Below are 24,409 nucleotides of genomic sequence, written 5' to 3' on the forward strand. Positions count from 1 at the left end.
GCCTTTGGAATTTCATGTTTGTGTGACTCCCTGTACATACCAAGCTAAATGTGATTTTCTCCTGTTGAAATTTTTTTTAAATAAGCTCTATGCTGAATGTGGGGCTCAAACTCACAACCCCGAGATCAAGAGTCACATGCTCTTATGACTAAGCCAGCCAGGTGCCCCCTATTTTTTTTTTTTAATAAAAAATAAATCAATAAACCTCTGCTGCTAGCCTTTGAGCCTTGGAGTTAGAGTTGCCAAACTGGAAAATGGCTTGTGTGATTTCAAAGGAGGACAAGATTGTCATAATGTTGTCAGCTAGTTACAATTGTTTGATAAAAGTAAAAGTAAGCATTGTGTATGTTTGCAGTAGATCTGTTAGAAACTTTTTTTTTTGGTATTTAGAGTATCAAATAAATAAAACCTTCAAAAAGGTATTTGTTATATTGGTCTCAGGTGTGCAATATAGCGATCCAACAATTTTATACATTACTCAAAAACCTTCAAAAAGGTATTTGTTATATTGGTCTCAGGTGTGCAATATAGCGATCCAACAATTTTATACATTACTCAAAAACCTTCAAAAAGGTATTTGTTATATTGGTCTCAGGTGTGCAATATAGCGATCCAACAATTTTATACATTACTCAGCGTTCATCAAGACAAGTGCCCTCCTTCATCCCCATCACCTATTTCACCCATCTCCCACCCCCAGGTCACCACCAGTTCATTCTCTGTAGCTAAGAGTATGTTTTGGTTTGTTGCTTTCTTTGTTCGCTTGTTTCATTTCTTACATTTCACATATGACTGAAATCTAGAATATTAAGTAATTTTTGAAACAAAGAAATAGCATCTGAAATCATGTTGGTTCCATAATCAGTTTCAAGGTCAAAAAAATTTTTTTAATACCTTAGAGGATGGTTGAAATACTATGTAGCAGACAAAAGCCTCTGAAGGCAGGTTAGAAAGGGAACTCCCTTCCCGCCCCCCCCCACCTCCAGAATGTTCTGAGCAACAGTGGCGTCTTTATAGGAGGTGTGAATTAGTCACATCATGTCTCATTGGAATTGATCAGTGATGGTATCTTTTGTTTCAACAAAGTACTGAATAATCAGTCTTTTACAGCCAAAACATCCCCAGATTACTGATGAGGTCTGTCATCCCTCAATCATCCCTCAATCTTGTCAGCTCTTACTCAGAAATAGCTAAGTGGGGAACACCACACCAAAATTCATAGAACTTAAAAACATTCAACTGAAGATTCCTGCCAAGAAGACTTTTGATACTTAGAGTTCTCTTACAGAAACAGTGTTTTTCAATCTTTTGGGAACATATGTCTCCCCTTTTTTTTGAAGGTTTTATTTATTTATTTGTCAGAGCACAAGGAGGGGGAGTGGCAGAGAGAGAGGGAGAAGTAGGCTTCCCCGCTGAGCAAGGAGCCCAGTGCGGGACTCGATCCCAGGACCCCGGGATCATGACCTGAGCCGAAGGCTGAAGCTTAACCAGCTGAGCCACCCACACGTCCCCATATGTCTCCCTTTTAATTAACATTAAAATTCTCAAAATTCCATCTTGCCCCAATAGAAATTTTATTTCATCAGATCAATATTCTGATAATTGTTGGATGAGAGTGAGAAATTAATTATATTGTTCCTAGAGACAAAGCAGGCACCTTTTTTATTTTTTTATTTTTATTTTTTAAAAGATTTTATTTATTTATTTGAGAGAGAGAATGAGATAGAGAGAGCATGAGAGGGGGGAGGGTCAGAGAGAGAAGCAGACTCCCTGCTGAGCAGGGAGCCCGACGTGGGACTCGATCCCAGGACTCCAGGATCATGACCTGAGCCAAAGGCAGTCGCTTAACCAACTGAGCCACCCAGGCGCCCAGGCACCTTTTTTAAAAAATAATTGTGGGATGCCTGGGTGGCTCAGTCAGTTAAGCGTCTGCCTTTAGCTCAGGTCATGATCCCAGGGTCCTGGGATCGAGTCCCACGTCGGGCTCCCTGCTCAGCGGGAGTCTGCTTCTCCCTCTGCCTCTGCCCCTGCTTGTGCTCTCTCTCTCTGACAAATAAATAAAATCTTAAAAAAATAAAAATTAAAAAATTAAAAAATAATCGTAAAAGAAAAACGCTTCATAACTTTTTAAAAATACCTAATGAAGTCTAAAAATGGTCGCTTCAACTAAGTTTTGAAGTTAACAGCTAACATATTTCTCTTTACTACCACTCCATAATAGAATAGCATTTGTCAAAGCTGCTTTCCCCCCAGTCCCCCATATTTTTCAATTTAAATGTTTTATTCTATTTTATTTTATTATTTTTTAGAGATTTTATTTTTTAAAGATTTAGTTATTTATTTTAGAGAGAGCACACACACAGGGGGAGGGACAGAGGGAGAGGGATCACTTCTGTTGTATTTTAACAGGATCACTCTGGCTGCTTGTTGGCAATAAACCAAGGGCCAAAAGAGGAAGCACTTAGGCTCTTGCAGTACACTGGTCAAGAGGTGATGGGCGGGGATGGCAGTGTTGGAGGTAGTGAGAATTGGTTGAACAGGAGGTCTTTTGGATGTAGAGCTCACAGGATTTGCTTATGAATTATATGTAGAATGTGAAGGAGGAGTCTGAGATAACCAGGTTTTTTGGTCCAAGAAAACAGAATGATGGACTTGCCGTTAACTGAGATGAATAGCCGGGGGCGGTGGGGGGCATAATGGGGACTGCAGTTTTGGACATCTTGAACTTGAGGTGCCATTGGTCATGCTGGTGGCGACGTCAAGTAGTAGTTGGTTGTATGAGTCTGGAGTTCAGAAGAGAGGTCCAGGCTGGAGGTAAATTGGCGGTTGGGAGTATATAGATGGTAATTCAAGCCGTGTGACCAGATGAAATCTCCAAGGAGAATGAATGCAGCAAGGACAAAGGGGTCCAAGTGCCAGGCCCTCCACTCATTTGTGGTCTTGGCAAAGACATGAATTTGAATGTGGGCAGCGTCTAAGGGAAGCTTTTTCTTAAGATTTTTTTGTTTGTTTTAGAGTAATCTCTACATCCAGCATGGGGCTCAAACTTACAACCCCGAGATCAAGAGTCCCACTACTCTACCAGCTGAGGCGGCCACAAGCCCCAGCTTTTGATTGTCACTGTGTACATGTTTTGCCGAGGCAGTTATGTGATCTGTGGGTTTGGATATGCCCTTCTGGGAGCAGATCCGCATGAATGATATCCCTGTTTAATGCCACCTGTGTTACATAACTCCGTGTCTTGCTGAGTCTCCCAGGCTTGATCCCAGAAGCTGAGCAGCCCAAACAGATTCCAGTGTCTTTCCTGTTGTAGGGATGCCCTTCTCTGGGTGGAGTGTGAAATTTTGTAACCAGTTACAAACAAGTATTTCAGCACTGCGGAGACCTACTTCAAAGCATTTCAAATGAATGCTCCCGGCACTACTACATCTGTTATTTTAAGGTTATTTTAGCCTTGAGTGCTAATGCCTTTATTTTAGGAAACGAGATGGTGTGCTCCTGTCCCAGCTCAGTTTCAAGTTATCCTGAACTTGGGCGCTCCAGCAGTATATTGGGTGTGCAGGGCAGCGTGAGGGAGTGGGTGGTGCTGATTCTGGTCCACCCTGTCAGGACACCTGTTGACATCTCATAGGATGCTTCAGAATGGGGGTACAGGGGCGCCTGGGTGGCTCAGTCGTTAAGCGTCTGCCTTCGGGTCAGGTCATGATCCCGGGGTCCTGGGATCGAGCCCCGCATCGGGCTCCCTGCTCTGTGGGAAGCCTGCTTCTCCCTCTCCCACTCCCCCTGCTTGTGTTCCCTCTCTCGCTGTATCTTTCTGTCAAATAAATAATAAAAAAAAAAAAAAAACTTAAAAGAATTGGGGGTACAGTGGAGGGGAGTCCCAAGGACTGGCATCCCTAGAATTCTGACTAATTAGCAGCTGATAATTACTGCATTTCTCATAAAAGGTTACATACATACTGAGGTTCTAGTCCTAGAATCCCATTTCATATTTTTTTAAAGATTTTATTTATTTATATGGGTGCCTGGGTGGCTCAGTTGGTTGGGCGACTGCCTTCGGCTCAGGTCATGATCCTGGAGTCCCAGGATCGAGTCCCGCATCGGGCTCCCTGCTCAGCAGGGAGTCTGCTTCTCCCTCTGACTCTCCCCCCTCTCATGTGCTCTCTCTCTCATTCTCTCTCTCAAATAAATAAATAAAATCTTTAAAAAAAAAAAAAGATTTTATTTATTTATTTGACAGAGACAGCAAGAGAGGGAACACAAGCAGGGAGGGAGTGGGAGAGAGAGAAGCAGGCTTCCCACGGAGCAGGGAGCCCGATGCGGCGCTCGATCCCAGGACCCCGGGATTGTGACCTGAGCCGAAGGCAGACGCTCAACAACTGAGCCACCCAGGTGGCCCTCGTATTTTTTTTAATTACCAGAATTGGTAGTTCATATAAAATATGTTTTTAATGTGTGTTTACTAAACGGGTAAAACTAAATAACTTAATACAAGACGATACAAAAGCTTTAACATGTACATTTGTGGCGGGGGGCTCTGCATGGTCTGGAATTGCTTTTTTGTTTTCTTGGGGTGGTTTTGTTTTATTTTTGAAGGCCATGAAGTTTGGGCATGAGTAGTAAAAACTGTTCTGTTTGTCTTTAAAGATATTCTGATTTTCTGATATAAAAGTAACAATACCCATTATAGAAAATTTGGGAAATGATGGGGCGCCTGGGTGGCTCAGCCGTTAAGCGTCTGCCTTCAGCTCGGGTCATGATCCCAGGGTCCTGGGATCAAGCCCTGCATCAGGCTCCCTGCTCGGCCTGCTTCTCCCTCTCCCACTCCCCCTGCTTGTGTTCCTGTTCTCGCTGTGTCTCTCTCTATCAAATAAATAAGTAAAATCTTTTAAAAAGAAAAAAGAAATTTGGGAAATGAAAAAAAGAATTTAAAAAACCGAAGTCATCTACAACCCAGCAAGATCACTGTTCGTGTTTTATCCTTTTTCCTTTGCTGTGATTATGGGGCCATATGTGAGACTTGATATTCAGGTTATACAAGCCAGATCCATGGAAAACGATGTGCGTGTGAGCCAGGAGTATACTCGAGTTTTTATTTTCATTTTTATTTTTTTCATTCTCAAGTTTTTAAATGCCTTAGATTTAGATTATTTGTGACTCCTATTTCCTCATCTTCTGTAAGTCATTTGTGCCTCCTTTTTATGGTCTCTACCCTTGTTATCAGCATAGTTTCACATAACAAAAACCCACGTAGGTTTTTATCTGTTTGGCTCTTTGTTGAGACTTTGCTGGAGTTTTCCTGCTCTCAATTATCCACGCCCAGAGTGGGACATCTATGTGACACATGACAAGTGCTGCTTAACAGTTGGAAACATGCTCAGGAAAGCCAGTCACAAGCATGGAAGGCTAATTCATGCAGGTGTCTTTCAGAATATGTTTAATGAATGCTGATAATTGTAGTCTGATTCTGATGTCTCTTTACTCATTTATTTTCCATCTCTCCCACAAACTTGAAAGCTCCGTGGGGGTGGGAGTGCGTCTGGCTTGCTCATCACTGCACTCCCAGCTCCAAGCCCATGGCATTCAAGTAAATGTTGAGTAGATGGACTTCACTTTTGGCAAATGAGGAAAATAGAAGTAATTATATTTATTACAGATGTTTTGGGTGTTCTAATGTATGAACTGACCGACATGTTTATAATATTTGATATTTAAAAGAAAAATACTTTTAAGCACTTTGCATTTGTATCATCTGTGGTTTAATTTTTTTCCCCTCAGTTCCTTCTCAGCAATATATCTCTCATCGAAATAAATACCTCTGTAAGAATATAGGTTACTGTTAGTTTAATCTCTGTCATTCCACTTGTCTTTCTGTGAAACCTAAAGGTAAAGGACATTTAAAAACTTGCATATGCCCTACTTAAAAGTGGGTCAAGTGAAGCTCAGAATTATATCATTGGGGCACCTGGGTGGCTCAGTCAGTTAAGCGTCCGACTCTTGGTTTCGGCTCTGTTTGATCTCAGGGTCATGGGATCGGCCTGCGTGGGGCTCTGAGCTCAGTACAGAGTCTGCTTGTCTCCCCCCAACCCCCCACATCCTCGCAGTCTCTCAAATAAATAAATGGGATCTTTGAATCAAACAGATTTTTTAAATTACATTATTAATTATACTCAATTATTTTAAAATACTCTAGTTAATTCCAACCTTCTAACATGATTCCTGGTTATGCTGACTAGCCCCATCGTTTGACTAGCAATTTATTTATTTATTTATTTGTTTGTTTATTTATTTAGTGAAGTGAGTTTGATGTGGGGCTTGAACTCACGACCCTAAGATCAAGAGTCGCATGCTCTACTAACTGAGCCAGTCATACATCCTTGGCTAGCAAATTTTTAATATTGAAGCTCAAAGTCTTAGATTTGGAAGGCTGTGTTTGGCCTGTAGATATCCTGTTGAAATCTTGGAGTTGTAAGATTCTGAAACAGTTTTTGGAGCAAAGTTAATTTAAATTTAATTTTAAAAGTATGCCATTGTGCCCTTTTTTTAGAGCGGAAACAATGCAAGATTAGGATATCCTGAACTGACTCCCGAATGATTTTGAACAGTAATTTTTGTATGATAATTTTATGGTAGCTGTAATTTCCACAATTTCTTGTGCTAAAGGTGTGGCTGTCAAGACCTAAAAAGCATCCTTTTTTTCTTTTTGTAATTTATGGTAACCATATTTTCTCAGGTTTAACGCGTAGCCCTAAAGAACCAGAAACCCAGAGGAACCGATATTTCCGGCTCCACAGAGCCCCATCTCTAGTGAGACTGTTTCTGGAATCTGTGTGATGACCAAGGTTTTGGGCATGGCTGCAGTTCGGGGCCCTCGGCCTCCACGGGAGAGGGGACCTGTGGTGGTTAAAGATGAGGATGAAGAGGAAGGGCAGAGCCTTCCTAGCCTGGAGGTGTTCCGCCAGCGCTTCCGGCAGTTTGGCTACCATGACACGCCTGGCCCCCGGGAGGCCCTGAGCCAGCTCCGGGTGCTCTGCTGCGAGTGGCTGAGGCCGGAGATCCACACCAAGGAGCAGATCCTGGAGCTGCTGGTGCTGGAGCAGTTCCTGACCATCCTGCCCCAGGAGCTCCAGGCTTGGGTGCAGGAGCACTGCCCGGGGAGCGCCGAAGAGGCCGTCACTCTCCTAGAAGACCTGGAGCAGGAACTGGACGAGCCAGGACAGCAGGTAGGCTGGGGAGAACTTACATGCTGTGAGGCTGGGAATAGAGCACTCTGGGCAGGACTGGGTTTATCCATCCAATGGGAGGGGCTGAATGGAAGCTTCTGCTGACTTAGATCATGTTTCCTCCTGTTCTTCTTCTGTCCAGTATTGATCTTCAGCCGTGGGAGTGGAATGAGATGGATGTGTTTCTTTTCTTTTTCCTAGCGGTTGTACCTTAGCTCTCCTGAGGCTTTCTTTCGTTCTGCAGTTGAAAAGTCTGAACAACCCAGGGGTTAGGGTTGTCACCCCCCTCCCCTCAGCACACGTGCATTTGAAAATCCCAATATAACTTTTGATTCCCCAAAGCTTAACTTCTAAATAAATAGCCTAATGTTGACCAGAAGCTTTACCAATAACATAAATAGTCAGTCAACACTTATTTTGTGTGTTATGTGTGTTATATACCATGTTCTTAAAGTAAGCTACAGAAAGGAAAACATTAAGAAAACCATAAGGAAGAGAAAATACATTTACTGTATTGGATGTATCAAAAAATACATATGTGTGTGTAAGTGGACCTGCGTAGTTCAGACCCGTGTTCAGGGGTCACCTGTAGTTCTGAGGTGAGCTGTGCACAAACCCCGCCATTTGTGGTTGTCTCTAGGTCTCACCTCCTCCAAATGAACAGCAACAGGTTTGGGAGAAGAGGTCCTCTTCAGGAACAGCAAAGTTTCCAAGCAACACGCAGCCGCAGTCTGTGGAGACCCGTCACAGATGCGAAGGTTGGGAGCCCTTATACATCCAGGAGACTGGGGAAGAGCAGGATTTCACTCCAGAGCCGAGAAAGAGTCAAGGTAGGGACTGTCTGTCGTGCTGCGTGCTTGGTGCCCCAGGCCTTTGTGGTGGAAGAAACAGAATAATTCTCATTACTGGTTGTGAGGCAGTCGCCCTAGACTGACTTGCCTGGTCTGGCTGCCTGGGCAGGATGATGAGTACCTGAGTGCCTTTCCTCCCAAGTGCGTGCATCTCAGCTAGAGTCCTAGCTTGGGGGGGTGGGGGGAACATGACACACTCTTAAAAGGGTTGGTCGAAGTGAGTTTAAAAAAGGGACTGTTCACAGAGGTGTGACAGGTTGAAGGAACCAGTGAGAGATGAGGCTTGTTCATTTGTTAATGACTGAGCGAAGAACCTGTTAAAATCAGCATTGGATTATGCAGAAATGGTCCCAGGTAAGATCTTCTCAGCTTCTGCCTCATAAGGTTATTTAAAATGTTTCGCTTATTTATTGAGTTACTTATTTCCCACACAGAGTACACGGCAACTTGAAGGAAAGTCTGTATGTGTAGCCAAGTGATTGCTCATCACCGAGAGTGGAGGGGACTTTTATCTGCCGCGGCTGTGGTCCCAGGGGGCAGGGGGTGAGAGTGCACGCAGCTGGACGGTTGCTGCTGGCGGCCGGAGGAAAGAGATGGTCGAGTGGAGAGAGGGCGCCAGGGGCCAGGGAAGGGGCTGAGAGGGAGGTACCTCGTTGACAGAGGCTTCTGTACTCCTCGGGTGCCGACAGGTGTCAGGGAGCCCCTGATTCAGTGTGGATTTCTCTTACTCCCCTTTTCCGTGTATGTGGATGGGTTAGACGGACTTGTAAGTGTGCCTGCGCCTACTGCAGTGCTCTAAAAAAGATAGATGGCTTCAGTCTGGTTTAGCAGTATTAACTTTAGAACTAAAAGATGGTGAGACAGGGGCGCCTGGGTGGCTCAGTCGTTGGGCGTCTGCCTTCGGCTTGGGTCATGATCCCAGGGTCCTGGGATCGAGCCCCGCATCGGGCTCCCTACTCCGCGGGAGGCCTGCCTCTCCCTCTCCCACTCCCCCTGCTTGTGTTCCCTCTCTCACTGTCTCTCTGTCAAATAAATAAATAAAATCTTTAAAAAAAAAAAAAAAAAAAGATGGTGAGACAGCCACTGTAGGGTACGTGCTGGGAATCAAACCCTCCTGGGAGGTGGGCACTTTGATTTAAACTAATAATGAGCTGGGACTAGCCTGGTCATACATGGACTGAATGTCCTCTTTTGTTGCCTTTTTTTTTGTTTGGTTTGGTTTGATTTTTTTTTTTTTAATTTTATTATGTTAATCACCATACATTACATCATTAGTTTTTGATGTAGTGTTCCCTGTTTTTTGTTGCTTTTATATTCCACTTCTGTGAGAATATGGATTTCATGAGTTTGCCACTAGCCTCCTCTCCCTTAATTACCCTTTTTATTTTCCTTAATCAACTTTGACCATTCGGTAATATTTCTTACTTGTTTCTTTCTGCCTGAGCATCCCCCAGCTCCTTTGTTTCTGTCCCAGTAGGCTTGGTTTTGCTTCCGTGCCCTCTTTATATGAAGTTCTTCTTCTGGCAGAGAAGGCTATGTCCTCGTCATATCGTCATAGCTGCTGCTGGGGGCTGGTGTGAAAGCCTTGTGCTGTAAACTAGATCTGGTGGTGACTTATTTGTGTCATTGTCCTGTTGTGACTTCTCACCAAGTGATACTTGGTCACCATCCATGTCAGCTGACGTTTCTATTTCTCCTTCAACAATTTCTTCTCAGAACACAAAACAACTGACCTGTTCTTATTCTACTTCTTGTTTCAGATTGTAACTCGAACACCCAGAATGAGGAATCAACAGACAAGCAGAAAAGTTCTGAAGAATCTCAAGAACTCAAAAGGGATGTTATTATTATTGCCAGTAAATGTGAGGCCAGGTTAGAAAGGCAGTGGGTAAACCTTGAAAAGGAAAGGGGAACAAAAACTCCTCTCCTAGACAAAGGTTCCAAGAAAGGCAGAGAATTGATTCCCGCCAAACCTGCCCCAGGAGAGAGGCGGTACATATGCGCCGAGTGTGGAAAAGCCTTTAGTAATAGCTCAAATCTCACCAAACACCGGCGAACACACACTGGGGAGAAACCGTACGTATGCACCAAATGTGGGAAAGCTTTCAGCCACAGTTCAAACCTCACCCTTCATTACAGAACACACTTGGTAGAGCGGCCCTATGACTGTAAGTGTGGGAAAGCCTTTGGTCAGAGCTCAGACCTCCTTAAACATCAGCGAATGCACACCGAAGAGGCGCCGTATCAGTGTAAAGATTGTGGAAAAGCTTTCAGTGGTAAAGGCAGCCTCATCCGACACTATCGGATACACACTGGGGAGAAACCTTACCAGTGTAACGAGTGTGGGAAGAGCTTTAGTCAGCACGCAGGTCTTAGTTCTCACCAGAGGCTCCACACTGGAGAGAAGCCATATAAATGTAAGGAGTGTGGGAAAGCCTTCAACCACAGCTCAAATTTTAATAAACACCATAGAATCCATACCGGGGAGAAGCCCTACTGGTGTAATCACTGTGGAAAAACCTTCTGTAGTAAGTCAAATCTTTCCAAACATCAGAGAGTCCACCCTGGAGAGGGAGAAGTGCTTTAACTGTCAAGTAATGCTCTCTGGGTGGGTTTTGTTTTTATTAAACTTTAGCCCATGGATGCTAGGGAGAAGCCCAGTAATTGCGATATAAACTCTAGTCGTAGATTTTGTTTCACTCATAACACATCAAGGGGTGTCTGGGGAGTGGGTGCTCAGTGGTGGCATGGCGGCACAGAGGGGCTGGAGGGCGGCGGAGCATTCCTCACTGGCCAGCCCTCCGGGGCGCGGTCCCCTCGCCTTGGGTCCCAAGCCAGGCCAGCACTGCCTTTTGTATAGTTACACTGAGTATATCCAGTATAATTAAGGAAGGAACACTGAAACTGTTTAACTGTTTTAACATATATTCGAGAAGTATAAGATTTGTAAAGAATTGAGCCACGTTGAACACAATTTAATCTGATTCGGAATAAACTTACAACATCTTGTAATGGTGCCTCAGGACTGTTAAATGGTATGTTGGTTACTGAACACTTCCCAAGAGAGGAAACTATTCCTGCCGGTTTTAGTTACGGGGAAATTTGGATTTGGGGTAATTAGAACTTTTCGTACTCGTGAAGGTCCATATTGGGAAATTGGGGTAGAGTGTATAGAGTAACTGCATCTTGGTCTGTGTTCTGCCTTTTTTTTTTTTTTTCTGCATACTGAACACATTTATTTCATCATGGAGAACGTTTGTCAGCCTCATGTGCATTTTGGTTGTGTATATTCTGTCTCTGCCACAGTCTGAAAATCTGACTCTGAAACTTCCTTCTAAACTCCACAACTCAGTAATATCCAGCATGATTCCTTTAAGTCCATCCTGTCTGTTCCCTGACTATAGTCAGGTGAGATCTTTGCGTGGTCTCCAAGCAAGTTTACTCTCCTACAGCAAGGGGGGGAGGGAGTGCGTTTGTTAGACCAGAGGGTTCTGGAGAATTTGGGGCTTGAGGTGCTCGAGCACGCCTCCCCAGATTTCTGATGCATCAGGATCCCAATCAGGACCCAGAATTTTGGCATAAATGACTTGGCAAGGCTTTGCATTTAGCTGCCTCTGCAGTTCTGCCCCCCTCACAATCAACCCTGTGCTAGTTTTCAGGCCAGTCTGCTCTTGCTGCAGAAGATGGGGATCTCTTTAATCCCTCCTGTGGGCGACTTTGGCTTTCACAACATGCCCTGAAATGATAGTTGGCTGAACTAAGCCTATAATTTTCTTTCTTCAAAGCTTGAGAGAGAACCTGCAGTCCTTGTAATTGCCACTATCCCAATAATGTTTCAAGTTCTAGGACTGTTTCAGAAACTCATGCTTCCCCTTCTACCAGAACCTCATATCCTGCCGTGCCTGGTAGAAATCTCCGTAATGGCCAGGTAGAGCATGCCAGGAGTCATGACTACCGCGCTCATTACCAGGCTCCTCTTACTAACCATCTGACCAGCGAGTGACCTGTTCCAGAATCCCATCCTGAGGGCTCAGTTTCTAGGGCCACTTCCAGTACCGACTGTTACAGTTTGGGTTTCCCCTAGGACAGCCTGCAACAAGGGCTTGGGGGCAGATAGGTTGCTTAGGGAGATGGCTCCAGGAAGCCAGGTGTGAGGGAGCGGGAAAGGAGGGGAGAAAAAAAGCCAATAGTGGGTGCACTGTTGATCTGGTGGCTTCTGTGTGGGGACTTTCACACAACATAACAAATGGGAGAAACTGGTAGACCTGAGCTCTGCTCCAGTCCCAGTGTCCAGCTGTGGTTAGGCAGTGCCTCTTTGGCTCCAGAGAGTGGCTGAGGACCCCTGGGAGACTGGGAAGAAGCTGTCCCCAGGGGGCTTTCAGGCTGTCTTGGTCTGAAGATGCTTGCGAGCACCCCCCCATATCACCCAGATACGCATGTTTACACACACACGCAGACAGATGTACAGGACTTAATCTGGATTCTAGATAATATTGGGGGCATACTTAACACTAAAAAAATTATTCAGTGCTTATCTGCAATTCAAATTTAATGGGGCATCCTGTATCTTGCAATTCTACCCCCGGCACTTGGGGGCAGCAGTGCTTCTACCCCTTTGTCTCCCCAAATGTGGTGATCTGATGAATTGAGGGGACTCACTTACACCAGTAACGTGTATTTGTGGATGCAGTGACAGCTTTGTGCATCCCCGGAAATATGTTGTGACTTTATAAATTCTAGAATAACCTCGAAGTGCTAGCCTGGAAATCAGGGCAGCAGCTCTTCTCTTGCAGCCCACCTCCAGAATTCTCTTTGGTGGAGATTGTCTGCTACGAGGAGACAGAAGTGTCTGATCTATCTTGAGATGGGAAATAACATAGCTGTATCCACATTTCTATGTAATGGCTTAATTTCACCCCATCTAGTCTATCTACAGTGACTTACATATAGTCCAAGTATACGATTCGAAAATATGATTCTAGGTGAATAAGCCAATTTTGACTCTTATTACTACATTTCTAGTAATGTCAGAGCCAGTATATGTTCACATTTCAATCATTTTTTTCCAACTTTTTAAATTGTAGAATACACAAAATTTACCATGTTATACGCCTTAAAAATATATAACTTATTGAAGACATAGAAACTTTATACCAAGCTAATAGGAAATACCTCATTTTAGGGGCACCTGGGTGGCTCAGTCGGTTGGGTGTCTACCTTCGGCTCAGGTCATGATCCCAGGGTCCTGGGATCGAACCCCGTGTCATCGGGCTCCCTGCTCAGTGGGTAGTCTGCTTCTCCTTCTGCTCTTCACTCCCCCCGCCCCCCCTCGTACACTCTCGCTCACTCTCGCAAATAAATGAAAATATTTTTAAGATTTTATTTGTTTGACAGAGCAAGCACAAACGGTAAGAGGGAGAAGCAGGCTCTCCTCTGAGCAGGGAGCCAGACGCAGGGCTCGATCCCAGGACCCTGAAATCACGACCTGAGCCGAAGGCAGGTGCTTAACCAACTGAGCCTCCCAGGCGCCCCAAATGAAATCTTTTAAAGAAGAAAACAGTTAAATTTTTTGAAAGATTTTATTTATTTAAGAGAGAGCCGGGGTAGCAGGGACAGCAGAGGGAGAGAGACAAGAAGACTCTGCCCTCAGCATGGAGCCCAACGCAGGGCTCAGTCCCACAACCCTGAGATCATGACCTGAACCCAAATCAGGAGTTGGATGCTCAACCAACTGAGCCACCCAGACACCCCTGGAAATAAAATTTTTAAAAAGGGGAGGCAGCATTAAAGACCGTGATGGAAAAAAAAAAAAAAAGACTAAAAGATTTTAAACTTTATTCAGTAATTGTATCATTTGTGTGGCTACTGAATTGTTTGAGAACTATTTACTTGAAATGTCAGAAAAAAATAAACCATTATATTTATTTAGTTTGAAATGAAGGGGGCACCTAGCTGGCTCAGTCAGTAGAGCATGTGACTCTTGATCTCAGGGTCCTGAGGCTGAGCCCCATGTTGGGGGTAGAGTTTACTTCAAAAAAAAATTTTTTTTAATGAAGATTTACCCATAGAAGATAAAGGAGTATAGTTGTAGAATTAAGAATTTAAGTAAAACTGGATTGGCAGTAGCAATATTAACTTCATTTCTTTACAATAAAATACCTATCTTTTTTTATATCTGTCCAAGAGCAGTTGCCCAGAAATAATGTGAGCCCCAATATGCATATATTTCTCCCCCACCCCGGCTATGTGGCACCAGTGTTCCTTGGAGAAATAGCTAATTCTATATTCAGAAAAAATATAAGGTGAGCCTGGCAATTTTGTTGTGCCAAAAGGCTTTCAAATTTGATGAGGTTATATTGAAATGACACAGGGACCAATCTAAAATGAGCTCATGTTGGGATGCCTGGGTGGCTCAGTCAGTTAAGGGTCTGCCTTCAGCTCAGGTCATGATCCCAGGGTCCTGGGATCAAGTCCGGCATTGGGCTCCTTGTTCATCGGGGAGCCTGCTTCTCGCTCTGCCTGCCGCTACCCCTGCTTGTGCTCTCTCTCTGAGAAATAAAATCTTTTTTAAAATTAAAAGAAATAAAATAAAAAAATAGAATGAGCTCACGTTTGCCAGAGTTGTGACAATTTGAGCATCAAAGAGAATATTGGCTGAGGTTGATTGTCATATATTTAGTCTAAAAAGCCAGAGTCTACAATGATTAACAAAGTAAAGTATTCTAAAAGAATGGCCATTAAAAAAAAATAAATAAAATAAAAAAATAAAAGAATGGCCATTGGAAGCTCTTTCAGAATGAGAATTCTATTGAATCTTGTTATTCAAACACATTGGTATTATGGACTACTTTACAATATTGATGAGGAAGGAAATTAATAATATAAATACATCAGTGAGGAAGTATTTTCTGACTCAAAGGAAATAGCAGTAAAAAGACTCTAAGTTTTGATCTTGAGTTAGACAAAGCCAGGTAAAATATCCACATACAAATTTAAGTCTCCTTGAGAACTTTATGGTTTTCCTAACATGAAAGAATGGAAGATCCCATAGGTCCCAAAGTCATTAAAATTACATTTCTTAGGATCCTGTCAAATCAAAGAATTAGCAGGAGAAAGAAGTGTACCTAGCATAAAGTTTATCCCCTCAGGTGGGAACTGCAGAATTCTATCAGCAGAAAAAAGAATTTGAACACATATATGGCTTGAAATGAGGGAAGTGAGCTAAAATATCATTCCCCTTAATTTCAACAAGGACAATTTCAGTGGAGATAGGGTTGCCAGATTAAATGCAGGATGACCTGTTAAATTTCAATTTCAGGTGAACAACGAATAATTTTTAATAAAATGTCTCATGCAATATCTGGGGCATGGTTTGTATATATTTGAGGACATACTGGAGGTAAACGAACAAGTCCATAAATATTTACTTATTTATCAGTCATTGCAGAGTTGTTATTATCAGGCAGTGTTCTAGATTCTGGAGGATTACATTGCTAAATAAGACAGTCAGTGTCCCTGCTCTCAGAGACTCTAGTAGGGGCTGGAGGAGAGAGAATACTGACACTGAGAAGTAGACAGATACACAAAATAATTCCAGCCACTAATATTGGAATTTTTTTAAAAGTCTAAATATTTCCTTTTTTTTAAAGATTTATTTTTATTTATTTTGGAGAGAAAGAGTGTGGGGGGGGTGCAGAGAGAGAAAGAGGAGAGAGAATCCCACCAGACTCCCCACTGAGCACGGAGCCTGACATGGGGCTCAATCTCATGACCCTGAGATCATGACTGAGCCAAAACCAAGAGTCGACGCTCAACCGACTGAGCCACCCAGACACACGTAATTTTGGAGTATTTTTTAAAAGGTTAGAAAATCGTATTTTCAAGTGTTTTCTGGGTGCAGATTTGAGAGGCTTTGCTCAATAAGTGGGCATTACTTATTACTAAAGTATTAAATCTATTGCTATTTTTGCTTTTGCTTTTTTAAATTTTCTTCCTTTAAAAAAAAATTTTTTTTAAGTAAGGTTTATGCCCAATGTGGGGCTTACATCTAAGACCCTGAGATCAAGAGTTGCATCCTCTAGCGACTGAACCAGCCAGGCACCCCTCTACTTTTGCTTTTATAGACGTAAATGTTGGAAAATTCCTGCTCACGTTAAGTTGAGAAGATGAGTGGTAGAAGGAATATAGTTATAGCAATGTTGATTTTACATACCAAAATCACACTGTGATCTATCAACAGAAATGGTTTTGTCCTCCTTTGCTTTTACTGGTGGAGGGAAGTACTGGGAAATCACTCGAATCACAAAGGATTTGTCCACCTAATCCTTATTGGCAGCGATATTTCAAATGAGTCCTTTTGTTTGGTACCCCAAAAGTTTTGATACCCCAGGGCAATACATAGCAGTATTGGGGGTGAGAAACCTGACTATCTTCCATCAGGAGGGAAGATGGCCGTGAAGGAGGGCACCCTGGCCAAGGGAGCAATCTTAAAGGTGTACAGATAGAAAATATAAGACTCTGGCAACTGATTCTCTCAAAACTAGCTGCCTATACAGACACTCTGAGAATATTTGTGTTCTCCATCCCCCATTCCTACCTGCCAGGTTGCTCATATCCTTGTCTGAAGACTGCTATGAAGACCCCAGTGAGGCTACCAGTGCCCTCCTTTCTATTGACTTTCGGTAAGGCTTACTTTTTTACTCTTATTTTCTTCCTTTCTTTTAGATAAAAGCTTTACAGAAGTTCCCACACTTCCTTTCCCACCTTGGTGGATTGCCTTGAGCATCCCCTAGGTGACTCATGACACTCCGGAGACCATGGACTCAGAAGAATAATCATTAAGAGCACGGCTTTTGAGAACTTGCTGGGAATTAGGCAGCTGGCTGGGTTCTGGGGCAAACACCAACCATGAGCTACAAATTGACTTCTCAGCCCCAGAGTAATAAAGTTGATAGCATTGAAGGTGCTGGGTGTCTAAGAGCTGTTCCCTTCGGATGGTCATTAGGGAACCTTTTACAGAACAAACAATCCCACTTTGAGGAGACCATTTCCACCCTGCCCTGCTCTCCTTGCTCCTGCCTCCTTCCTCATCTCTGTCCTTCTTGTCCTAAAGTAGGAGTGGAAGAAAAAGGAATGGAGGAGAGATTTAAAAAAAAAAGCCCAGGGATTGTGTGTGTGTGTGTGTGTGTGTGTGTGTGTGTGTGTGTGTGTGTGTTGTTTTGGTGGGGATGAGGGTGGGTATTGAGTTTACTGAGCGACTTGATTATGCCAAGTACTTGCTCAAATTCTCATTATGGTCTGGAAGGACTGGAGATGGGTCAGGCCCCACCCATCTCAGGCCACCCTCAAGGTGTTATTAGTGACTTCTGTTCTGCCTCCAGGCCTTAGTCCTATTTCCTCTGCCCTAGCATCCCCTTCTCTTCCAGGGCCTGCAACACTTCTGCAAATTCTTTCCTAGCACTTTTCATATTTTACTGGAATTGGGTCATTTAAATTGCTGTCCTTAGCCTGCCGTCACTGGAAAGTGAAGTCTGTTGCATTCGCAGAGCTGACTGTGGGCGCCATAAATATGGGAATGCAGTGGAAACTGGGATCAAATGGGAGGCAGGGCTGGAAGGGGAGCCAGGAGGGCCCCCGCGTTACTCAGGATATCACAAGATTTCATTCTGTATATGACCTGGAAGGATTTGATTCCTACACTTACAGGGTTCCTCCTGTGAGGGCATAAAGTGAGCGAACCACGGAAACCTTCCCCTCCTCTCCTCAAGGATCTCACACATTCAGCTCCTGGGGGGCCTCGCCCGCCAGTCTTCTTGTCTTCTTCGGATGCACCGGATAGATTTTAGTAACTTCCCCGACCTCTCTCATCGCTTGTACAGGTTTTGTCCTCACGGGGACTCTCTGATGGGCAGGAATGTTCTCTTCGGATTTTAATTTAAAGGAGGCATTTTGGGGCACCTGGGTGGCTCAGTCGTTAAGCGTCTGCCTTCGGCTCAGGTCATGATCCCAGGGTCCTGGGATCGAGCCCCGCATCGGGCTCCCTGCTCAGTGGGAAGCCTGCTTCTCCCTCTACCGCTCCCCCTTCTTGTGTTCCCTCTCTCGCTGTGTCTCTCTCTCTGTCAAATAAATAAAATCTTTAAAAAAAAATAAAATAAAATAAAAATAAAGGGGGCATTTTTACATGAAACAAACACAAAACTTGGTTTATTTGGAAATTTCAAATAAAGGTGAATTTTTTTCTACCGATGAACCCTTCAGAAGTCCTCCTTTTTGCTGCGGGTCGGCTCGGGACCCGGGTCGCTCTGCCAACGTGCGCTCTCCTCCGCCCTCGACGATCCGCGGGGGAACCCCCGCCGCCCCCGCCGGTTCTGGGGCGCCCACGCATGCGCCCTGAGGCCGAGGGACGCGGCGCTTCGCCCCGCCCGGCCATCAGGGGGCGCGGCGGCGGGCGGGAGCGCGAGGGCCGGCGTTGGCGGCCGCCACGCGGCCTAGGCCGGGAGTCAGCGAATCACCGAGAGGGGAACACCTCCAAAGTTCCTAGAGAGAACAAGTGGGCGTGGAGGCTACGGGGATAGGGTGGGTAATGAAAAGGATCGACCCGGAAGCGAAATAGAGAGAACTTCCGTTCTTTGTTCTGTCCGGGTGTGTGGGTCTGTGACAGGGTCCAACGGGGCCTGGTCGGTGTCTGGCCCCCCAAATCTCCCGTCCCTGCCCCCAGGGTGAGTCCGGCCGCCTCCGGGGCTCGCGGTGAGACGGAGGCTGTGGCCGCCGGGGAAAGGGGTGGTGTCCGCGCCGCTGCGGCCCGCGGGGTCCCCAGGCCCGCCCGGAGCTGCCGGGAGGCGCCGCTCCCTCCCCCGCAGCCGGTCCCCGACTCCGCTTCCCCGGGGACCTCCCTCCTCCAAACGGGGCCTTGCCAGGAGGGGAGGAAAGGGGCTCCGGTTCTGGGCTTGTGACTTAGCCCAGCTCGAGCACTTAAAAGTTCCAGTACGGGTGTGAACGGGCCCCTCTCTTTAGAACAGCTGATGACAGCTGCCCTAACTTGGTAATCCTCCCAGACGCTTTTATTTGGTGTTAACACAGTTATTCGCGCCAGTGGCAGGAGAAGTCTCTTTGTACTTAGCCGGGTCTGAGATCTGAGAAGTTCAACGAAGTGTTCGCAGTTAGAAGTAGGTCTGGAATGGGGGGTGGGGGAGAGTGCAAACTTAGTTCCCGAGAATAATCCCCTGGCGCTCAGTAAATCGAGTCCCTTACGGGGATTGGTGCAGCTGTGTCTGGCTCCCGCTTTCAATTGTGTTAGGTCCCTGATTTGATCCGCTTTTGAAGTGGGATTGAACGCAGATGGATGTTTACGCTCTGAATGGCATTCGTAAACTCCAGGAGAGGATAGGCAGGATGATGAACCCGAAATATATGGAACAATGAGAGGAGCTAAAGGTATTTATCCCCAAGAAGGGAAGTTTATGGACAGTGAGCGTCATTTGGCTTACAAGTGTTTGAGGAACAGTTGTGTGGAAGGAGAAGATTCTGTTCTTGAAGCACCTTAGGGCAGGGTGCTAGGCCTCTGTGAGGTGAAGGTCCAAGGCGGATAGATTTTCCCACCTTACCAACCGAAGACCTCTCTGATGGTGAAGCTCTGCAGCAATGGACCAGACCCCGTGCTGAGGTTGAGAGTTTCTTGCAAGTTTAGCCGTCAGAACATCGGGAACTTGAGAAGGCATTTCTTACACTTGGGTGGGAGGTTGACCTGGAGAACTTCAGTTGCCTTTCAGCTCTCCAGGGGTGCAACACAAATAACCACTTGTGTCTTAATTGTGTTGATTAGTGTATGGTCTTTTTTTTTTCCCTTATATCTATCTGAGTAGAAATGAAGTTTACATGAATATTTTTTAATTCCTTTTTTTCCCCCCTTAATCATACAGCACTGGCATCAGCTTAAGTTAGAATTCCCAGGAACTTGCACAAAGGCTTCCAAAGTCCCGATAATTGCTACTCTGGTCTTCTAGGACCTAACTCCAAAGAAGGAAGGAAAGATTCCAGCAGGTAAAGCTTTTCATGACTCGTTCTCACTGCCAGGTCGTCTTTGTCAGTCCGCAGGAGCAGCTTCAGGGAGAGGCGCTGGCCGCAGAGCAGGGAAGGGCCCTGCCTGGACCTGAAGCTGTGGGGGCACAATGGAGATTTTTCTTTCTGTGGGAAACATTGTGTACTGATGCAGACACTGGGGACTTGTTCTCAACAATATGCCTTTGAGTTCCAGCTTTGGTTAACCCAGCTTTGAGGAGGGAGGCTTGTTTTTTTTCTTCTGGAGTCAGAGCCTCTGAGTTTCCTTTCTAAAGAGAGTTTGGACCAAGAGCTGATTCGTTGGAGGTGTCTGCTTATAAACAGTCCTGGAAATCATAAAGTTGGTTGATAGGAACAAAAGATGGCTGGCTCTGAGACAGAGTTGAAGGGACCCAGTGAGGAGGGAGCCGTGGTGGCAATAGGGTGTGTCACCTTGATTGCCACTGGGCCTGGCTCATGCCTCATTCAGTGCCTTTCTCTGTGTAAAGGCATTGGTGGTGGGCATTCTGTACCCCCTTGTTGCCCAAACACTAGAGTTCTGTGAACTCTGACTCTCAGGGCCCCTCCCCTTTTTATGCTTTATGTGAACGCAGCGGTCTATAATGGTAAAGCAAATATTGTTCACATTCCTTTCAGTAGTGTCTTGCAGTGTAGTGACACTCAGCAGTTGTTTGTTACATGAGCAGATAAATAAAGAGGGAAGTAGACAAAGTCCAGGGGTGTTTTACTTTGCTCCTGCCCAAGTGTAAGAAAGCTCTGGTGGCTGTTCTTGGTCTGTTGACTCCTGTCACGGCATTCAAGTGTGAAGTAGAAGCTTCTGCTTGAGATCCAAACCTTAGTCTAGATACTCACGTTCTGTTTTATTCACTAGAGCCACAGAGAACAGACCTCTCTTGATTGTCATAGCAACTGGGGAATGGGGACGTCAGGAGGGATGAAAATGGAGTAATAAGTAATCTTATTATTTTTTTTAAAAAGTGTTGGTCCGTGCGGCAGGGACTTATATTCTGATCCAAGGAAATGTATTAGGAGAAAAGGGAGGTAGAAAGAAGGCCGGCTGCTACCTTCTCGGTGACGGGCCCAGCCTCTAGATCTGGCGAGTACGTACACCTGCTCCCTGCGATGACACTGCATGGGGACCACAGAAGGGGCCCCCGTCCCTCAGTAACATCCTGCCTTTGGCTGAAACTGGAAGCAGACAGCTGTCTTAGAAAGGGGAGGAAGGATTTCTCTAATTTAATTAATAGATCTGAGCTATTTGCCATAGTTCTGGGTGTCAGCTGTTATTTCCCCAGGGTTTTCTAAATGAGAGACCGAGAACTCAACGGAAAGTTTCTCTGATCTCTGCCATTGGGTGCTGTTTTGTGACCCCTTTTCCTCAAAGGATAACACCTAAATGTAATGTAACAGCTAGAAATCTAATAAAGTAATTTTTTTCCTTCTACTAGCTCTAATGTTTATGAAGTTTTTAAAAAAAAAAAAAAAAATCTGTAAATAGGAGCACCTGGGTGGCTCAGTCGGCTAAGCCTCTGACTCTCAATCTCAGCTCAGGTCTTGATCTAAGGGTCGTGAGTTCAAGCCCAGCATGGAGTCTGCTTAAAAATAAATAAGTAAAGGGCGCCTGGGTGGCTCAGTTGGTTAAGCAACTGCCTTCGGCTCAGGTCATGATCCTGGAGTCCCGGGATCGAGTCCCACATCGGGCTCCCTGCTCAGCAGGGGGTCTGCTTCTCCCTCTGCCCTCTTCCCTCTCGTGCTCTCTGTCTCTCATTCTCTCTCTCGCAAAATAAATAAATAAAAAATCTTAAAAAATAAATAAATAAATAAATAAATAAATAAGTAAATAAAAAATCTGTAAACAGTTAGCTTTATGCACTATCCCAAACATTCTTAAAAGTTCATACAATACATGCACATTTTGCAGATCTATGTGTACATACTTTTTCATTTTATTGGTTTTTTTTTAAAATTTCAATCGTTGCTTAGTATTTAATTCTGTTAGTATCATTATTTGGCACCAGTGTTCCACGTTTTCTGTTGTTATAAATATCGCTCAGTATGTTGTGGGAGCCAAAGGTGGGATATTGTCTAGGAACAGGGGCCCTTTCTGTGGTGCTCATGGAATCTCTTCACAGGGTATTTACCGAGATCTAGAAGACTGGTCCTGGTTGCTACATTTCCTCCTGCTAATCGTGGGTATGAACTGAAATGCTAGCTCAAGGGAGGTGGTTTTTTTGGTTTTGTTTTGTTTTATTTTAATCATTGAACCTTGAACTTTGCTTCCGCAGTGCTTCCTCGTTCTCATTCAAAACCGGCTTCCTGCTGAGTCTGCAGATAGTGGACCAGAGACCCAGAGCTTCTGGCCCTACCCATGGAAACTCAGGCTGATTGCGTATCTCAGGAACCTCAGGCCCTGCTTGAGAGTGGTAAGGAATAGAGATTCATTTATTCTTTTATTCAGGCATTCAGCAGTCATGCTGCACGTCTTATTCACCAGGAATCGGGCTAACCACTAGAATCCAGATGTGGCTAAGACACAGTCCTTCCCATTCGGTAGCTTACAGCCCAGTGGAAAAGCTAACTGAAGCCAACAATGAATGTACAGCTTGGTAGCCTTTACAGCTGAGGCATTTGTGAAGGGCCGTTGGGACCTCATGCAGGATTAAGAAAACTGACAATCACAGAATTCCAGGTGCTTGGTCCTACTTTGTGTTCTTTAGGAGCATGCACTTAGGGGAGGCTCTTGGGAAATCACTTTGTAGGTCACAGGCAAAAGGATGAAATGAGCAGAAGCCACTAAGGTATTTGTATTTTGCTGTCATAGACTGTGCCACTGACTTTGGAGGCAATTGCCGTTGAAAGGGTATGCTTATCAGGAAAAAGCATTTAAGGATCTCTTTGTCCCGGTGATGGTACACAGTCTTGTGTCTCTAGGGGTTTAGAGTCTCTAAGGGACAAATATGTTAAGAATTAAGAAGAGATGTGATCAAGCCCAGAACCAGGAAACATTTTGTAGTGTTTAGATTTGACCTGGGGGTGAAGAGAAAGAAGGAGAATGGGCATTGTGTTGTTCAGTTGGGGTTGGGTGAGGCTGCTGGTTTCCTCTGGTCTAAGAGACCTTTGTGCACGAGTCTTGAGTTCAGAGATGTGGAGAGGGATGGAAGGGGTGAGCAGGAATGTCTGCGTTGCTGGCCAAGGTTGGGAGAAAGGACAAGAAGGTGCTGATCACTAATGGGAGGACTGTGCCGGTTTCCGGGAGAGAGCAGTGACTGAACAGAAAGGAAGGTACCTGGGGCAGATGGAGAGCAGGATCAGCAGGGCTTTGGATGCCTCACCTCAAGAGGGCTTGGGTCCTAGGTTCCAGGACCCAGTGAGTTTTCTGTGGGTTGGGAGGCCAGAGAGCAGATGGGTTCACTCACGGAGCCTTTTATTGTCCTTCAGCTCTTCCTTCCTCGACAGTTCCTGCATTTTCCGACAAGGACAGCCTGGGGGATGAGATGTTGGCAGCTGCACTCCTAAAGGCCAAGTCCCAGGTGAGCTGTGGTTCCCTTTATCGTTCTTTCTTCCCATTTCATGGAAACGTTTATGCCGTGACATCCATTCAGTGCCCCAAACCGTGATTCCCCCCATCAGGAACGTGGTCCTTTCCTGCTGAATAACGGACCCCTCTCTTCCTCTGCCATAACCTCCTTTCCCCCACCTCTTAGATACTCATTGTTCATCCTCATTCCCAGTTATTTTTGGTGCTGCCGGTCCCCTCCCTCCCCCTGAAATTGCACGCAAGACCATGTTGTTTCAGGAGTTGGTAACGTTTGAGGATGTAGCTGTGTACTTCATCCGGAAGGAGTGGAAGCGTTTGGAGCCTGCTCAGAGGGACCTCTACAGGGATGTGATGCTGGAGAATTATGGGAATGTGTTCTCGCTGGGTAAGGAGATAACGCTTTCTCAGTAAAACTCCCTTGGCATTTCTTTGTTTCCTTGTTGGCTAGTGACACTTGAGTCGCAAAATGATCAGCTAAAGATTGACGTAGTCTCAGAAAATTCTAACAATAATAGTAACTCCTGCTTGTACAGTAATTGGCAGTTTATAAAGCGCTTTCCTGTACATTCTCTCGTGGAAACCTCACAGTAACACAGTAACAGCGGTTGCTAGGGTTCTTCTTGTGTTCTCGGTGACGAAAGAGACGTCAGAGGCCTTCAGTGCTTCACGGTGGTCCTATAGCTATCAAGTAGCAGGACTCGGGCCCTGGTCTTTCAGCTTCAGATCTGCTGCTTTTTTTT

The 24,409-nt window shown here is 45.0% G+C and overlaps 1 protein-coding gene across 1 annotated transcript in view; it reads left to right on the forward strand.

Annotated features, from left to right (window-relative positions):
- Positions 1 to 24,409, forward strand: part of LOC118527111 (uncharacterized) — a 71,807-nt gene that overhangs the window by 43,835 nt on the left and 3,563 nt on the right. Inside the window, exons 9-15 of the mRNA XM_078074013.1 lie at positions 6,761 to 7,223; positions 7,864 to 8,053; positions 9,835 to 10,658; positions 11,381 to 11,482; positions 22,467 to 22,554; positions 23,570 to 23,661; positions 23,928 to 24,054. Coding sequence (XP_077930139.1) covers positions 6,761 to 7,223; positions 7,864 to 8,053; positions 9,835 to 10,658; positions 11,381 to 11,482; positions 22,467 to 22,554; positions 23,570 to 23,661; positions 23,928 to 24,054 — 1,886 coding nt within the window. The remainder of the gene's footprint in view (positions 1 to 6,760; positions 7,224 to 7,863; positions 8,054 to 9,834; positions 10,659 to 11,380; positions 11,483 to 22,466; positions 22,555 to 23,569; positions 23,662 to 23,927; positions 24,055 to 24,409) is intronic.

This window comes from Halichoerus grypus, chromosome 6, assembly GCF_964656455.1.
Source record: "Halichoerus grypus chromosome 6, mHalGry1.hap1.1, whole genome shotgun sequence".
NCBI classification, from domain to species: Eukaryota; Metazoa; Chordata; class Mammalia; order Carnivora; family Phocidae; genus Halichoerus; species Halichoerus grypus.